Below are 18,577 nucleotides of genomic sequence, written 5' to 3'. Positions count from 1 at the left end.
AAAATATGTTTATTATTGCAAGTTTGTCCTTAAATAAAATAGTGAACATACAAGACAACTTGTCTTTTAGTAATAAGTAAGCAAACAAAGGTTCCTAATTTAGCTGCTGACATATGCAGTAACATATTGTGTCATTTTCCATTCTATTATTATGTCAAAATTATCAAGGACAAGTGGTAGAAAATGAATTATTAATCTACTTGTTCATTTACTGTTTATATCTGCTTACTTTCTCTTTTAACATAATGTAATGGCCATAGGGGCCCATCGAGGTGTATATACCTGTATATATAATACATTTTGCCAGTCACAATTAACTTGTGCTCAGCTGGGAAAAGAAGTGTATATATATATATACTTATTATGTCATCCATTTACTTAATATTATGAACTGTTACAGGCGTATTCAATAATCATGCTAATATTAAAAATATAACTTAATAGAATGTGGGGATATAAAAGGAATCCGGTGCTATCAGACCGGGCGGGAAGTGGAAATTGACGTCACACACCACCTGGAGCATCTGTCAGCCACAGCGTTTTTGCTACGGAGCCACTGCATGGAAGGATCCTAATTTTTTGAACGTTTTTGTGGACTTAACATTGGCCTGTGGAGAACTGGGACAACAGAGACTCTTACCAGGAGGACTTTGAGTTGGATGCGCAGAGGCGGTACCGTGAGTACGCATGCAGCTGCGTCTTCCAAACATTTGATCGCTTGCCCGTACGTGCGTGCCGCTATGTGCATGTCACGTACGTTACTTTGGGGACTTTAGGGAAATATATGTGCTATATGAACTTTGGGGAGGTGAACGGTACTTTGGGCTGTGGGATTGAGTGTGTTGTACAGGTGTTTGAGTTGTATTGGCGGGTTATACGGACGGGAGGGGGGAGGTGTTTGTTATACGGGATTATTTTGTGGCATATTAAATATAAGCCTGGATGTGTTGTGGCTAATAGTTATACATGTCTTGTGTTTATTTATTGTTTTAGTCATTCCCAGCTGAATATCAAGTCCCACCCGTGACTCCTTAATTTGCGTAGTGGCAGCGGCACCCGGAGAACTTGGGTGCGTTTGTTACAATGTTCTTTCTACACTTCTGTTAAAATGTAATAATCACTTATTCTTCTGTTGTTTGGATACTTTACATTAGTTTTGGACGATACCACAAATTTGGGTATTAATCGGATACCAAGTCGTTACAAAATCATACATTGGTCATATTCAGATTCCTAATGTGTTCAGGGACATATTTCCTGAGTTTTTAAACATAAAATAAAAAATAAAAAAACGAAAGATGTTGTGATGCCAAAAAATATCGACGTAATCATAGTAGTATCGACTAAATACGCTACTGTACTTGGTATCATTACAGCGGATCCACCAATGGCGTTTGTTTACATTTTGACGCCAGTGAGCATGTTTAGCTATTCCTCGTCCTGCATCGATGATACTTGTAAGAAACTTACTTTACTTGTTGCCATGGAGGCGAGGATTAGTGATTTAGAAGTAGCTAAAACACTGCAAACTGGGGCTTGTCTTTAGTCGCTAGCTAGCTAGCCATGTCTTAAAGCACCTCTTCCTGAGGGCGTTTCAGTGTTATAACTTCACCTTTATCGTTAGTTTTTAAGCCAAAATGCGTCCGTTCTCCCTTTTCTGTCTACACACTGTGTCTGCTTGTAAGTACTCAGTGATTGTGCGCTGCCGAACATGCTCGTCTGCTCGTAAACCAGCAATGACACGACGACGACGACTTTTCAGAGGCGGTATAGTACCGAATATGATTCATTAGTATCGCGGTACTATACTAATACTGGTATACCGTACAACCCTAATGGGTAGCAATGTTTCGTTGTACTGTCTCTGTCAAATAAAAAAATAAAATATATAATTATTAAAACCGTGGTTATGAAAGTTAACAATTTTACTGAATAGACAGTCTTAATAGAGTAAACCCAAATGGTTACCTATAGATTATAAACTAGAAGTGAAGCCTTGTCACAACATTATTTTCCTCTACCAGTCAAGTGTCACTTATAATTCCTGTTGGTCGCTATGCAGACGACATATGTAGTGCTCTAAAGTTATGGCAGTGGAGAATCGGTTGAAGGGAAAGATGACGTCAGTGAACTTTGAGCTTTATTTCTACAGTTTCAATACTTCATCACTTTTTCCTATCATCCATTGTATGTGTGAAATAACGGCAAATGAAATACTCCATTCTGGCTCAAGTGTGTTTCGTAAGGTCTGTGTGACCTGAAACTTAGGGTAGAACATTCTAATAATGTCATTCTTTTGTGCCAGATGACAGGAGATTTCTTCTACCCAACCATGGAATATTTATTACACAGAGGAAAGGACTGATCGGCGGTTCTCGCGACCTTAACTGCTAATTACTCGGAATTTTCGCGGAGTTTACGCGAAAGCATTGCCATTTACGAGAGTAGGACAGACGCAAAACTCTGTAATAGTCATCATGATTAACGCGGACCAAGTGGGCTACGCGCGCCCTGCTAGGCTGATCGGTTGACGACTAAAGCACGTGGGGTCAGAGGTGATAGGCCGAGGGAGGGTATTGGAGGAGAATGCTAATAACGATAATTGGCATTCAGCAACGTCAGGGGAAGCGCTAACTACTCTCAAGCCAGTGCAACCCCAACCTCCTCAATATGAGAGAAACTGCTTCACCTGTTAATTAGCACATGAATATTCTAATTAAACACCACCAGGGCGGATGAGGATTAGCTGAACTGTGAAAGAAAGCAACAAAGGGGATTGGAAGGTGTTCGATGCCGCATGTTCACACAGAAAGTATGCATCATGGCTTGTGATGGGTACTTTGTGAACGATAGCGATGGATGAAGCCAGAGTCGGGACCCAAGGTGGACCGCTCGCCTGTGCATCGGTTGGGGACATCTCTGCGCCGCTGACCCGTCTCCGCTCGGGATGGTCTCCTGCTGACCCCACTATGGACTGGACTCTCACTATTTTGTTAGATCCACTATGGACTGGACTTTCACAATATTATGCTAGATCCACTCGACGTCCATGGCATCCGGTCCCCAAGGTTTCTCATTGTCATTCTCATTAATATCCAACTGGGTTGAGTTTTTCCTTGTCCTTATGTGGGATCTGAACCGAGGATGTCGTTGTGGCTTGTGCAGCCCTTTGAGACACTTGTGATTTAGGGCTATATAAATAAACATTGATTGATTGAACGATACGACTCTTAAGAGTTGGGTATTTTAAAGTGAACGACGAGACCAGTGGTTCTAAACCTGGGTTCGGTGAGTCAGCCTCAGGGGTTCGGCGGAGGTCAAAACACACCCGACTCATCGTGAAAATAAAAACTTCTCCCTATCGGCGTATTACGGATACGGCAAGAGCAGAAGTCAGACTGATTTGCAGGTGTGTAATTTGTTGTGAGTTTATGCACTGTGTTGGTTTTGTTCTTTGAACAAGGTGATGTTCATGCACGGTTCATTTTGTGCACCAGTAAAAAAACATGGTAACACTTTAGTATGGGGAACATATTCACCATTAATTAGTTGCTTATTAACATGCAAATTAGTAACATATTGGCTCTTAACTAGTCATTATTAAGTACTTATTAATGCCTTATTCGGCATGAACTTATTATAACCCTAACCCTCTAACCCGAACCCTAACCCCAACCAAATAACTCTAAATTAAGTCTTTGTTACTTAGAATATGTTCCCCTAGTGTCCAAATAACTCTAAATTAAGTCTTTGTTACTTAGAATATGTTCTCCATACTAAAGTGTTACCAAAAACGTATAATAACTTTGTCTTGAATTTGAAAAAAATGGTGAATACATTTTTTTATCGTGCATCAGCTCAGAACAATGCTATTGAGTTAATTTTTGAATAAACACGGACAAAACAGGTGGTTCCTGTATTAATTATGAACCACTAGTAGAACTAACAACTTCAGTGCTTTGCAATCCATAAACTTTAAGTAAAGAAGATGTAGACAAAACACTTTTGGAAAAGCTACCAGGTTTTTACTATTGTTTGCTCAGGTAGCAACCATTGAATAAAGAGAAAAGAAAGCTGTGCATCAAGAAGAGGTGTTATAACACCACAGTAACATAAGTGCAAGATACAATTAAGTGTCACAAAGTACTCTCAACCGCAGCTCGAACTTTTCAAAGTGCCATTCTGCTGGTTACTGTGCAGCTAGGACTTTATCTTTAGCACAATGAACAGCTAGGACTTTATCTTTAGCACAATGAACAGGGTAGTAGATGCTGTGATTACCATGCAAAGTTGTGGCTAAGTTGGGGCTGGAGGCCTTTTCTTGCCAGTTGGTAGGTCTGCTAACCTTAGCATCCCTAGCTCCCTCGTCGCCCATTTGAGTTTATCTATACCGCCACAGATGGGTGTTAAAATTAGTCGTGTTGCCTTTACTTTATCGCTGCTTTCCAAACTCTACAAACGGCCATACTTTTATCCAACTGACCATTCTTTTGAAAATTCCAATTGTTTAACACACGTTAAATGCAAGATTCGGGGCTGCATTGTTTGTAAAACTCTTGTCGGCGCTTTCTGCCATGTTGCTCTGCTGTGGTAAGTCGCAAACGAGAACGTAACTCTCGTATTAGATCACCACAGAAGTCTCGCAAGATTAAAGCGGACATATTTTCTAGCAGCGCTCCAATCAACCGATTCATGACTTTCCAACACTATATATTTGAGACACTTGTGATTTAGGGCTATATAAATAAACATTGATTGATTGATTGATTGATAAATCGATCCAGAGGCTCGCCAAACAAAGTATTCTTATTTTTTTAAGTTAAAATCGGTTGTCGATTTGTACCGAATATTTTTACACCTCTAATAAGCACACATACCTTTGCCACAGCTTAACTCCGTAGGGACGGTGGACTGTTGAGGCAGACCCAGAAGGGCCGCAGCTTCAGCTTTTTTCCTGGCCCCAGACTGGGCTCCTATGGGGGTGGGATTTACTTTTTTTTACTCACCTCTCCCCACAGTTATTGCAATGACAATAAAGTTCCTTCCTTCTATCCTTCCTTGAGTAATTGTTTCCATGCCAAGGTTTACAGTCGGTGTTTAGTCTGCAACCGTACGTGACGTCACAATTAACAGATACACTATATTTCCAAAAGTATTTGGCCACCTGCATTGACTCACATATGAACTTGAAGTGCCATCCCATTCTTAACCCATAGGGTTCAATATGATGTCGGTCCACCTTTTGCAGCTATTACAGCTTCAACTCTTCTGGGACGGCTGTCCACAAGGTGGCGGACTGTGTTTATAGGAATTTTCGACCATTCTTCCAAAAGCGCATTGGTGAGGTCACACACTGATGTTGGTCGAGAAGGCCTGGCTCTCAGTCTCCGTTTTAATTCATCCCAAAGGTGTTCTAACGGGTTCAGGTCAGGACTCTGTGTTCACCCACACCAGACTCTGCTTTGTGCACTGGTGCACAGTCATGTTGGAAGAGCAAGGGGCCCGCTCCTAACTGTTCCCACAAGGTTGGGAGCATGGAATTGTCCAAATTGTTTTGGTATCTTGGAGCATTCAAAGTTCCTTTAACTGGAACTAAGGGGCCAAGCCCAACTCCTGAAAAACAAGCCCCCTCACCATAATTCCTCCTCCACCAAATTTCACACTCAGCACAATGCAGTCTGAAATGTTAGGTTGTCCTGGCAACCTCCAAACCCAGACTGGTCCATCAGATTGCCAGTTGGAAAAGCGTGATTCATCACTCCAGAGAACGCATCTCCACTGTTCTAGAGCAGTGGTTCTCAAATGGGGGTACTTGAAAGTATGCCAAGGGGTACGTGAGATTTGTTTTAAATATTCTAAAAAATAGCAACAATTCAAAAATCCTTTATAAATATATTTATTGAATAATACTTCAACAAAATATGAATGTAAGTTCATAAACTCAGTGAAGCACAAGCTCAGGTTTCTCACTAAAATGTCTGTCAAAAAGAACTGTGAAAAGAAATGCAACAATGCAATATTCAGTGTTGACAGCTAGATTTTTTGTGGACTTGTTCCATAAATATTGATGTCAAAGATTTCTTTTTTTGTGAAAGAAATGTTTAGAATTAAGTTCATGAATCCAGATGGATCTATATTCTAACTGAAAACTTACCTATTAACCACCTATATTTAATGCCTCATGTGGGGTAGACTACTGTTGGGTTTTGCATGGTTGAATGAATGTATGTATGTATGTGTATGCTTGCTTTAGTACTATTATCTTGTGTTAATCATATAGCGTTGTTTTTTTTTTTGTTTTTTTTGTTTTTGTTTTTTGTTGTTGTGCTTGTTACCATGTTTCATCATTCCATGTATATACTGTCCTCTGGACCCCCTGTCAAAAGCTTCTTCTAGCTTTTTTGGGGGACCCTTTCACGTACCAACATCTTTAAATGATGATATTCACTACTATTGTAATTGTTATATGGTATTGTGAATGAACTTGAAACTTAAACTTAAACTTAAACTTAAACTTAAACTTATTACAATCCCCAAAGAGGGCGCTTTAAGTTGATGATTACTTCTATGTGTAGAAATCTTTATTTATAACTGAATCACTTGTTTATTTTTCAACAAGTTTTTAGTTATTTTTATATCTTTTCTTCCAAATAGTTCAAGAAAGACCACTACAAATGAACAATATTTTGCACTGTTATACAATTTAATAAATCAGAAACTGATGACATAGTGCTGTATTTTTACTTCTTTATCTCTTTTTTTCAACCAAAAATGCTTTGAATTAAAAATATGTTCACAGGGGGTACATCACTGAAAAAAGGTTGAGAACCACTGCTCTAGAGTCCAGTGGCGGCGTGCTTTAAACCGGTGGTCCCCAACCTTTTTTGCACCACGGACCGGTTTGATGTTGGCAAATAATTTTCAGGGACCGGCTTTCTAAATACAGCAAAAATAAGTGCATGAAAGATACAACTCACTATAACGCTGAATTGTTTCTTTGTAATGAGATGCAGATGGAAAGCAGCCTTTGACTACAATCTGTCACATTTATATTTTATATGTTCATTAATGTGCATTGTATCATGTCACAAAGTTAGAACAAATATAACAAATGGCAATTTCCTATGAGGAGTTTTATTGGGGTTAGGGTTATAGGTTATAGGTTAATCCTATAAACAAGCTTATTGGCATGTCTAGTGGGACAGAATAAATTTAAGTCGGAGAAAATGCAGTCGTTTAAAAATTATTTAATGTTTCTCTGTGGCAAATGTGTCACGGACCAGTACCGGTCCTTGGATCGGTGGTTGGGGACCACTGCTTTAAACTACAGCATCCAACGATTTGCATTGGACTTGGTGATGTATGGCTTAGATGCAGCTGCTCGACACAGGTGGCATCCTATGACAGTTCCACGCTGGAAATCACTGAGCTCCTGAGAGCGGCCCATTCTTTCACACGTTCGTAGAAACAGTCTCCATGCCTATGTTCTTGATTTTATACACCTGTGGCCGGGCCAAGTGATTAGGACACCTGATTCTGATCATTTGGATGGGTGGCCAAATACTTTTGGCAATATAGTGTATATTGATTTTACGTGAATCGATACGCGGTGGTACTGACGGACTTAAAGTACCAAATACGGTACCCATCCCTAAACGTGACTGGATGTGTTTATCTCGGTTGACCCTGACTGCGGGCGGATGGACTCTCAGGTGTGTTTCTGTTTCTGGTGCAAGGACAGAAGCAGGTGTGACACAGCTTGGCTCAATGTGTCCAGATTAATGAGTTCCCTTTGCACCATATGGGCCAAACGTCGACACAAATCTTTCCAAGGTTTATTAATTCTCCGATAATGTTTCACACACATTACACACGGTCATGCCAACACTGGATAATAATTATTATAAATATTATGGGGTTTCTGCTTCTGTTCTTCTGATTTTACCTATAACTTGTTATTCTAAACATTCTCACTTTTCTGTTGAATCCAGTTTTAATTTTAAAAGTGGTGACTGGCTGGGTTTAGTACTGAGCAGGATCAGTGGGACTTCTCAGAATATAAACATTATGAGATACAATCAATAGTGCTTTTATGTCCGCTGTAAAAATCAACCAACTAAGTTATGAGGATGGAATTATAGCCGTCACGACAGCATCTGAATTTAAATGGTTCCATTTAATGAATTCATTTTTTTTTAGGTATTTTGAAGATCTTGCAATTTGCACAACTGCTCTGAACCATGCGACAGACCGCTGGATAAACACGGTTCAACCCTGCGTGATCTCCCTCATTAGGAGAACTAAACGGAAGAGCTTGCAGGGACGTTATGTGCTGTGGTGTTGTTGTTGTTGTGTGGGTTGGTGACTAAACATACTAGCGGTAATATGATATGAGGGAAAAAACAAGAACAGCGAGGGCTTCAAGATCTAAATGCAGAGATAGTCGATTATGTATTATCTTTAGAGTGGGGCTGAGGAAAAAGCTTAAAGAAAAATCTAACATCATAAGTTGGGGTATCAACGACAGTAATGGGGCCATTCTAACGACCAAAGACGAGATTCTCAAACACTGGGCACAGTTTTATGAAGAACTCTATTTTGATAAACCTAAGCATATCTTTATTGATGATTGCACTTCTGACGAAATTCAGCCAATCTTAAAAAGTGAGATATCCTCTGCCATCAACAACCTGAAAAATGGAAAAAGCCCAAGTCTAGGTAATATTTACTCTGAGTACCGTATTTTCCGGACAATAAGGCGCACTTAAAATCCTTCTTTTTTTCTCAAAAATCAACAGTACTTGCCAACCCTCCCGGATTTTCCGGGAGACTCCCGAAATTCAGCGCCTCTCCCGAAAACCTCCCGGAACAAATTTTCTCCCGAATATCTCCCGAAATTCAGGCGGACCTGAGTGACGTGTCGACAGCTTGTTTTCACGTCCGCTTTCCCACAATATAAACAGTGTGCCTGCCCAATCACGTTATAACTGTAGAATGATCGAGGGCGAGTTCTTGGTTTCTTATGTGGGTTTATTGTTAGGCAGTTTCATTAACGTCCTCCCAGCGCGGCAACAACACACAACTACAGCAGTCATGTTTTTGTCTACCATAAAGCAGTTCGTCTGCCGTAAACAGCAATGTTGTGATACTCTTACACAGGACAATACTGCCATCTACTGTACATGCATATGTGACAATAACATCTACGGCTTTTAGAGAGTGCAGTGCACAACTGCACACACAACAAGGAGACGAAGCAGAAGGCATCATCAGAGAGGGTGTTCAGCATGGTTAGAAAAATAGTGACAGAGAATAGAACAAATATGGACAATTCAACCCTTAACTCAGCAATGAGTAGATGAGTGTTATGTGTGTGTATATGTGTAAATAAATGAACACTGAAATTCAAGTATTTCTCTTATATATATATATATATATATATATATATATATATATATATATATATATATATATATATATATATATATATATGTATATATATACACACATATATATATATATATATATATATATATATATATATATATATATATATATACACACACACACATATATATATATATATATATATATATATATATATATATATATATATATATATATATATATATATATATATATATATATATATATATATATATATATATATATATGTATGAAATACTTGACTTGGTGAATTCTAGCTGTAAATATACTCCTCCCCTCTTAACCACGCCCCAACCCCGCCCCGACCCCGAGCCCCCCCTGGTTTTGCTTTCCGACCTCAAAGCAATTATATTTGGTACATGGTGTTATGATAAGTGTGACCAGTAAATGGCAGTCAAAAATAAGTGTAGACTGCACTGCAAAAAGTCAGTGTTCAAAAACAGGAAAAAAATAAATAAAAATTAGGGGTATTTTATTTGAACTAAGCAAAATTATCTGCCAATAGAACAAGAAAATTTGGCTTGTCAAGACTTTCCAAAACAAGTAAAATGAGCTAACTTCAATGAACCCAAAAATACCTTAAAATAAGTATATTCTCACTAATAACAAGTGCACTTTTCTTGGTAGAAAAAAAAGAGACCTTTTTGCTCAATATGTTGGAAAATATTCTTAAATTAAGTAAATGCTAGTGCCATTATCTTGACATAATGATATGCGCTCGGCATTACATTTCTTGAAACCAGCAAATTTATACTAAAAACTAATTTAGTTTTCTTAATGGAAAGGCAACAAAGCAACCGCTTGTTACTCTCGGGGTCTCCTAGCCGCTCAGGCAAATCATATGGTCTAAAAATGCATTTTTCCATCGATAACATGACATCATCGCGCCAAGTGCGTGCTCCTTCAGTCAATTTGTGCGCATATATACAGCCCGGCCCCCGGCCAAAAATGTTTTAATTATAATTTTGAAGAATTTATCTGAATGTGCATGAACTATTTCTGTTCAAAATTGTTTGAAATGTCACATGTTAAATGTTTAAATATTAACTGTCAGTTTGCTGTACTGTGCCAACTGTACTACTATATGAGTACGTATTTTCTATTCTTTCATTGAAAATAAAACAGCAAAGTTCATTTGGCTGTCATCTGTTTTAATTATGAGACACAATGGTGTCAAAATCATGAATTTTTTTTCATGCTTGTAATAAAAAGTTTTGCTAGATATAATTTTTTTTTTACTAATGTTTTGGTGATGTGTTTATGGCCGACAATAAAGAGTTTTGCTCAGTAAAGTGATCGATGGAATTCATGACGTTACAATATTTGAACAATGATGACGAAAACTGTTTTCTCTGTCGTGTCCGTGTCGTGTCGAAAATTGTTATGCGCTTATTTTTTTATTTGATTTTGTGCGTGGCATACATTTGCCGTGCGCAGAGGACCCTTGAGCAGTGCACAATTGCACAGGCGCGCACCTTAGAGAGAACATTGACAGGAGTGTTAATTAGTTTTTTGCCGACACACAGAGATCCCAATAATTCAAGTTTCAGGAAATGAGGAAAACAAAAGGTAAGATGAAGTATTATTTTCATATAATCTTGGTATGCACATAATAACTGAAACATGCAGTAATGTAAGTTCTGCCAAAAGCTTCTTTTTTTATGCAGCGAGTCTGATATATCGCCGAGTGCGCGGGTGTACCTAATGATACGACCAGCAAATCTATATAACATTTTTGAAGTCTATTTTCAACTGTGCCTGGAAAGAAAATAGCGGTGACGACTTTAAGATATATAATTTAAAAAATGTAAACTTTTTAAAAGATACATTTGATAATTTTTTAAGAGGGTGGGAAGTGGTTTCAATCACAATCTAGGAATGCCTCCAAAGGCGGCCAGCTTGCAGACAGACTAAAAAAAAAGAGTTAAAAAAGTAAATGTGGAGCAAAATGTATGCAAAATTTAAACACAAAGTTTATCCAAAACATGTTTCATAGACCATAAGGAAACATTTTGAATGTAAAAGTCCCCTTAAAGCTTATGACGCAGTAAGTTGAATGATGCGGACACGTTTGTTACTGGATACTTTCGATTAGGCTTCTGTTTCGGAGACTTTTTGTTTGGTACTTGTATATATTGACAAATGCTGTGTTTTAGACTAAAATATTGTTCAATTAAGAGCACCTATTACGTATGTTTGGCTTGTGTTCTATTGATTGCTAAACTGTTGAGTAGCTGCTAGCTCCTAGTATCCTATAGCCAACTGTGTTTACCTTTTGTAAATGACTTCACTAAAACACAAGAAAAGGTGAAACTGGTGTGCTTATTACTACTACTCAGTGGCCTAGGGGTTAGAGTGTCCGCCCTGAGATCGGTAGGTTGTGAGTTCAAACCCCGGCCGAGTCATACCAAAGACTATAAAAATGGGACCCATTACCTCCCTGCTTGGCACTCAGCATCAAGGGTTGGAATTGGGGGTTAAATCACCAAAAATGATTCCCGGGCGCGGCACCGCTGCTGCCCACTGCTCCCCTCACCTCCCAGGGGGTGAACAAGGGGATGGGTCAAATGCAGAGGACAAATTTCACCACACCTAGTGTGTGTGACAATCATTGGGACTTTAACTTAACTTAACTTATTGGAGTACATTTAGCTGTTATCTGCAGAGGTGGGTAGAGTAGCCAGAAATTGTACTCAAGTAAGAGTACTGTTACTTTAGAGATTTATTACCCAAGTAAAAGTAAGGAGTAGTCACCCAAATATTTACTTGAGTAAAAGTAAAAAGTATGTTGTGAAAAAACTACTCAAGTACTGAGTAACTGATGAGTAACATACACACACATATCATATCATATCATATCATATATATATATATATATATATATATATATATATATATGTGTGGGAAAAAAATCACAAGACTACTTCATCTCTGCAGGCCTGTTTCATGAGGGGGTTCCCTCAATCATCAGGAGATTTTAATGGGAGCATTCACATACCATGGTTTATATAGGGCATAGAGTGGGTGGGTACAGGCTGGCGTAGGGGCGTGGTGATTGGCTCATGTGTTGCCTAGGAGGTGTTTCCGTCTGTGGCGGCATGCTGATACAATTTCGCTGCGCTTGTTGAGGGATGACAGGTCTGGACGGTATATAATAAACAGTTTCTCTTTCAAGCATAGGTTGCATCTTTTATTACCACTATTGTAAGGTGTGCTGGATGCAAGAATTTGCCATGTTATTGAATATTCAACATTCAACACAATTGCAAATGAGCCGTCGGCCCCCGGACAGAGCGACCCCAAAACCAACAAAGGTTGCAACTGCCGCAAGAAACCTGATTGCCCTCTCAACGGGGGGTGCTTACAAACATCAGTTGTTTACCAATCTAAGGTAACACGCAAGGACATTAACACATCCGACACATATGTAGGATTAACCGAGGGAGAGTTTAAAACCAGATGGAACAATCACAAGGCTTCTTTCAGGAACCAAAACCTGCGGAATACCACAGAACTCAGCAAACACATTTGGGACCTCAAAGACAATAATGTTGAATATTCAATAACATGGCAAATTCTTGCATCCAGCACACCTTACAATAGTGGTAATAAAAGATGCAACCTATGCTTGAAAGAGAAACTGTTTATTATCTACCGTCCAGACCTGTCATCCCTCAACAAGCGCAGCGAAATGACGGGATGTACGGTTGAAATAAAAAATGGTCTTTTTTCCTTCACACTTTTGATTGATTGATTGGAACTTTTATTAGTAGATTGCACAGTACAGTGCATATTCCGTACAATTGACCACTAAATGGTAACACCCGAATAAGTTTTTCAACTTGTTTAAGTCAGGTCATGTGACCACTGGCTCTGTTTGATTGGTCCAACGTCACCAGTGACTGCATCTGATTGGTGGAACGGAGTGAACGTCACCAGTGACTGTATTTGTTGAAACGCAGGCACTATGAAGGTCTGTCTGACAGACCAAAACAAACAAAGCGTGCATTAACAGATCGATAAAAATGAGTAGCGAGTAGCGAGCTGAATGTAGATAAAAGTAGCGGAGTAAAAGTAGCGTTTCTTCTCTATAAATATACTCAAGTAAAAGTAAAAGTATGTTGCATTAAAACTACTCTTAGAAGTACAATTTATCCCAAAAGTTACTCAAGTAGATGTAACGGAGTAAATGTAGCGCGTTACTACCCACCTCTGGTTATCTGTCTAACTTTGCACATTCAAAAGATTTGCAGGACTGCTTGTATACCGGAGCTCATATCGGAGATTTTAGATGCAAGTCGATATCATTCGATATTTGTTTTTTTTGCTGGTATTGGACCAATATTTTGTATCAATATCAGATGGGGGACACCCCTATTGGTAAACCTCATTCCCTGATACCTTAATCTGGCTGAACCATGTATGCTACACCGTAGTATGTCCCAGTTAAGTTAAGATTAATTTATGTTTTACTTTAGGTATGCATACAAAATAGAGATGCGATAGAGGCCGATAAATGCGTTAAAATGTAATATCGGAAATTATTTTTATTTATTTATTTTTTAATTTTTTTATTAAATCAACATAAAAAACACAAGATACACTTACAATTAGTGCACCTCCCTACCCCATTTACACTCATTCACACAAAATGGTTGTTTCTTTCTGTTATTAATATTCTGGTTCCTACATTATATATCAATATTTATCAATACAGTCTGCAAGGGATACAGTCCGTAAGCACACATGATTGTGCGTGCTGCTGGTCCACTAATAGTACTAACCTTTAACAGTTAATTTTACTAATTTTCATTAATTACTAGTTTCTATGTAACTGTTTTTATATGGTTTTACTTTCTTTTTTATTAAAGAAAATGTTTTTAATTTATTTATCTTATTTTATTTTATTAATTAAAAAAAAAAATTACCTTATCTTCACCATACCTTGTTGTCCAATTTAGGCATAATAATGTGTTAATTCCACGACTGTATATATCGGTTGATATCGGTATCGGTTGATATCAGAATCGGTAATTAAAGAGTTGGACAACATCGGAATATCTGCAAAAAGCCATTATCGGACATCCCTAATACAAACAAATAAACAACAAACCTTCTATCCGTACATTACATTCATTTCGTCCTTCTCTATATTTACTGAAACTTACAGACGTGGACCAAACGTTGCCATCAACAGTTCAGGATGACTTTTGCACCATGATAACCGTTTTTCATCATCCAAAAAAATCCTCATCTTCTCTGTATTTGATTTTAATTTGAATTCAGAGCAGTGCCCTCTGGCGGATTAATAACTGAATGTTAATTCCAAGAGGGTCAGTACCAGGGTAGCAGTATTTATATCGGTTAAAACGCATGCTTCTATTTTTGTACTTTGTGCGAGCATGCATGAGCCTTTAGGGTGAAAGACAGGGTACATACACCCTGTAATGAGTTTAACCCAGTCCTGACACAGAAAATAGTCCAAAGATTAGTCACACCAGCACCATAACTGATGATATTTGAGTTTTTACACAGTGACAGAAACTTCAGCACCATGCCGCTTCTGGTTCGACGTACTGTTTGTTATATTTGGCAGACAACAGTTTTGTCCCGATACCAATATTTTGGTACCAGTACCGGAACCAAAATGTATTTCGATACTTTTCGATACTTTTCTAAATAAAGGGGACCACACAAATAGACTTGAATGTGTTGAAATGGTTGGTGTTAAAATTTTTCAAATCGGTCAAGAAATGTTGAAGCCGTAACATGTTGAACTGAGAAATGGTATCACGGAATTCCTGAAATTTCTGGGAAAACAGGGAATTTTTGCAGTTCAAAAAACAACTGTGTTTTTTGTCCTAATTAAGAGGAATGTTTTGACGATGGAACGGTTGAAGTGGGTTGAAAAATGTGGGAGGCATAGTCGCCCGAAAAAAGGGTGGAAATAGAGCTTTGGAAAACTAGGAATTCTGGAAAATCCTGGAATTGTTTTTGAACTTGGAAAAAAAAGATAGCTTGAATTTCCAGGTTGGTGGAATGTGTTGAAGGTGGAATGGTTTGAATCGGTTAAAACATGTGAAAAATGGCGGAAGTTTGAAAAATGGCCAATTAATTTTGAATGGGAAAAATGTCACAGAAAACCTAAAAATCAGGGAAATCCGGGAATTTTTCAAATTTTTCAAGGGAAAGCCTGCGACTCCCAAATAGGCTAAACAGTTTGAAGTTGGAACAGTTTTAATTGGGTGAAAAATGTGGAAGGTAGAGTGCACTAAAATCTGGAGAAGAAGAACACCAAGTTTAAGTAGAAGAATAAATAGATGAATTTTGGTTTAGAAAACCATATGTGTGAATGCTCCGAAGCATTCACACTATGAGAAAAAAAACAAAAACCTTTGTCAAAAACTAAAAAAACCTGACAATGTCTGAAAATGTGTCTTTCTTTTGACCGCCAACAAAAAACCAGCGAAAACAGGCGCTAGAGTGCTAAAATGAGAAATGGTATCACGGAATTCCTGAAATTTCTGGGAAAACAGGGAATTTTTGCAGTTCAAAAAACAACTGTGTTTTTTGTCCTAATTAAGAGGAATGTTTTGACGGTGGAACGGTTGAAGTGGGTTGAAAAATGTGGGAGGCGTAGTCGCCCGAAAAAAGGGTGGAAATAGAGCTTTGGAAAACTAGGAATTCTGGAAAATTCTGGAATTTTTTTTGAACTTGGAAAAAAGATAGCTTGAATTTCCAGGTTGGTGGAATGTGTTGAAGGTGGAATGGTTTGAATCGGTTAAAACGTGTGAAAAATGGCGGAAGTTTGAAAAATGGCCAATTAATTTTGAATGGGAAAAATGTCACAGAAAACCTAAAAATCAGGGAAATCCGGGAATTTTTCAAATTTTTCAAGGGAAAGCCTGCGACTCCCAAATAGGCTAAACAGTTTGAAGTTGGAACAGTTTTAATTGGGTGAAAAATGTGGAAGGTAGAGTGCACTAAAATCTGGAGAAGAAGAACACCAAGTTTAAGTAGAAGAATAAATAGATGAATTTTGGTTTAGAAAACCATATGTGTGAATGCTCCGAAGCATTCACACTATGAGAAAAAAAACAAAAACCTTTGTCAAAAACTAAAAAAACCTGACAATGTCTGAAAATGTGTCTTTCTTTTGACCGCCAACAAAAAACCAGCGAAAACAGGCGCTAGAGTGCTAAAATGAGAAATGGTATCACGGAATTCCTGAAATTTCTGGGAAAACAGGGAATTTTTGCAGTTCAAAAAACAACTGTGTTTTTTGTCCTAATTAAGAGGAATGTTTTGACGGTGGAACGGTTGAAGTGGGTTGAAAAATGTGGGAGGCGTAGTCGCCCGAAAAAAGGGTGGAAATAGAGCTTTGGAAAACTAGGAATTCTGGAAAATTCTGGAATTTTTTTTGAACTTGGAAAAAAGATAGCTTGAATTTCCAGGTTGGTGGAATGTGTTGAAGGTGGAATGGTTTGAATCGGTTAAAACGTGTGAAAAATGGCGGAAGTTTGAAAAATGGCCAATTAATTTTGAATGGGAAAAATGTCACAGAAAACCTAGAAATCAGGGAAATCTGGGAATTTTTAGAATTTTTCAAGGGAAAGCCTGCGACTCCCAAATAGGCTAAACAGTTTGAAGTTGGAACAGTTTCAATAGGGTGAAAAATGTGGAAGGTTGAGTGCACCAAAATCTGGAGAAGAAGAACACCAAGTTTAAGTAGAAGAATAAATAGATGAATCTTGGTTTAGAAAACCATATGTGTGAATGCTCTGAAACCTTTGTCAAAAACTAAAAAAACCTGACAAAGTTGTGTCTGAAAATGTGTCTTTCTTTTGACCGCCAACAAAAAACCAGTGAAAACAGGCACTAGAATGCTAAAATGAGAAATGGTATCACGGAATTCCTGAAATTTCTGGGAAAACAGGGAATTTTTGCAGTTCAAAAAACAACTGTGTTTTTTGTCCTAATTAAGAGGAATGTTTTGACGGTGGAACGGTTGAAGTGGGTTGAAAAATGTGGGAGGCGTAGTCGCCCGAAAAAAGGGTAGAAATAGAGCTTTGGAAAACTAGGAATTCTGGAAAATCCTGGAATTTTTTTTGACCTTGGAAAAAAGATAGCTTGAATTTCCAGGTTGGTGGAATGTGTTGAAGGTGGAATGGTCTGAATCGGTTTGAAAAATGGCGGAAGTTTGAAAAGTTTTGAATGGGAAACATGTCACAGAAAACCTTGAATTCTGGAAAATCCTGGAATTTTTTTTGAACTTGGGAAAAAGATAGCTTGAATTTCCAGGTTGGTGGAATGTGTTGAAGGTGGAATGGTTTGAATCGGTTTGAAAAATGGCGGAAGTTTGAACATTTTTGAATGGGAAACATGTCACAGAAAACCTTGAATTCTGGAAAATCCTGGAATTTTTTTTGAACTTGGGAAAAAGATAGCTTGAATTTCCAAGTTGGTGGAATGTGTTGAAGGTGCAATGGTTTGAATCGGTTTGAAAAATGGCGGAAGTTTGAAACATTTTGAATGGGAAAATTGTCACAGAAAACCTCAAATTCTGGGAAATCTGGGAATGTTTTGAATTTTTCAAGGGAAAGCCAGCGATTCCCAAATAGGCTAAACAGTTTGAAGTTGGAACAGTTTCAATCGGGTGAAAAATGTGAAAGGTAGAGTGCACCAAAATCTGGAGAAGAAGACTAAGTTTAAGTAGAAGAATAACAAGATTAATTTTGGTTTAAAAACCATGTGTGAATGGTCCAGAGAAAAAAAAACAAAAAACCTTTGTCACATACAAAAAAAAACCTGACACAGTTGTGTCTGAAAATGTGTCTTTTTTTTTTAACGCCAACAAAAAATCAGTGAAAACAGGCGCTAGAGTGCTAAAATGTGCGACGAAAACAAGCAATGATGTACACGCACCTCTCTGTCCAGACCGGCAGCAACTGTAACTATGTCTCCGGTCTCACTGTTGATGGTGAACATGTTGGGGATGGGGCTGTGGGGGGTCTGTGAGAGGATGCGGTAGCGGACCATGCCGTTAGCTGTGGTGGAGTCGTCCGAGTCGCTGGCTGTCACTTGCATAACCGATGAGCCTGTGGGGGTAAAACAAGTCCAAGTGTTAAAC

At 38.2% G+C, this 18,577-nt stretch overlaps 1 protein-coding gene across 3 annotated transcripts in view; it reads right to left on the bottom strand.

Moving 5' to 3' along the window:
• cdh4 (cadherin 4, type 1, R-cadherin (retinal)) overlaps positions 1-18,577 on the bottom strand; it is a 651,213-nt gene that overhangs the window by 92,398 nt on the left and 540,238 nt on the right. For all 3 annotated transcript variants that reach the window (XM_061923832.2, XM_061923834.2, XM_061923835.2), the window contains one exon: positions 18,373-18,545. In XM_061923832.2, coding sequence (XP_061779816.2) covers positions 18,373-18,545 — 173 coding nt within the window. The remainder of the gene's footprint in view (positions 1-18,372; positions 18,546-18,577) is intronic.

This window comes from Nerophis lumbriciformis, linkage group LG28, assembly GCF_033978685.3.
Source record: "Nerophis lumbriciformis linkage group LG28, RoL_Nlum_v2.1, whole genome shotgun sequence".
In the NCBI taxonomy this organism is placed as follows: domain Eukaryota; kingdom Metazoa; phylum Chordata; class Actinopteri; order Syngnathiformes; family Syngnathidae; genus Nerophis; species Nerophis lumbriciformis.
The sequence above is the reverse complement of the archived record's forward strand: the minus strand, read 5'-3'. Positions and strand labels throughout refer to the sequence as shown.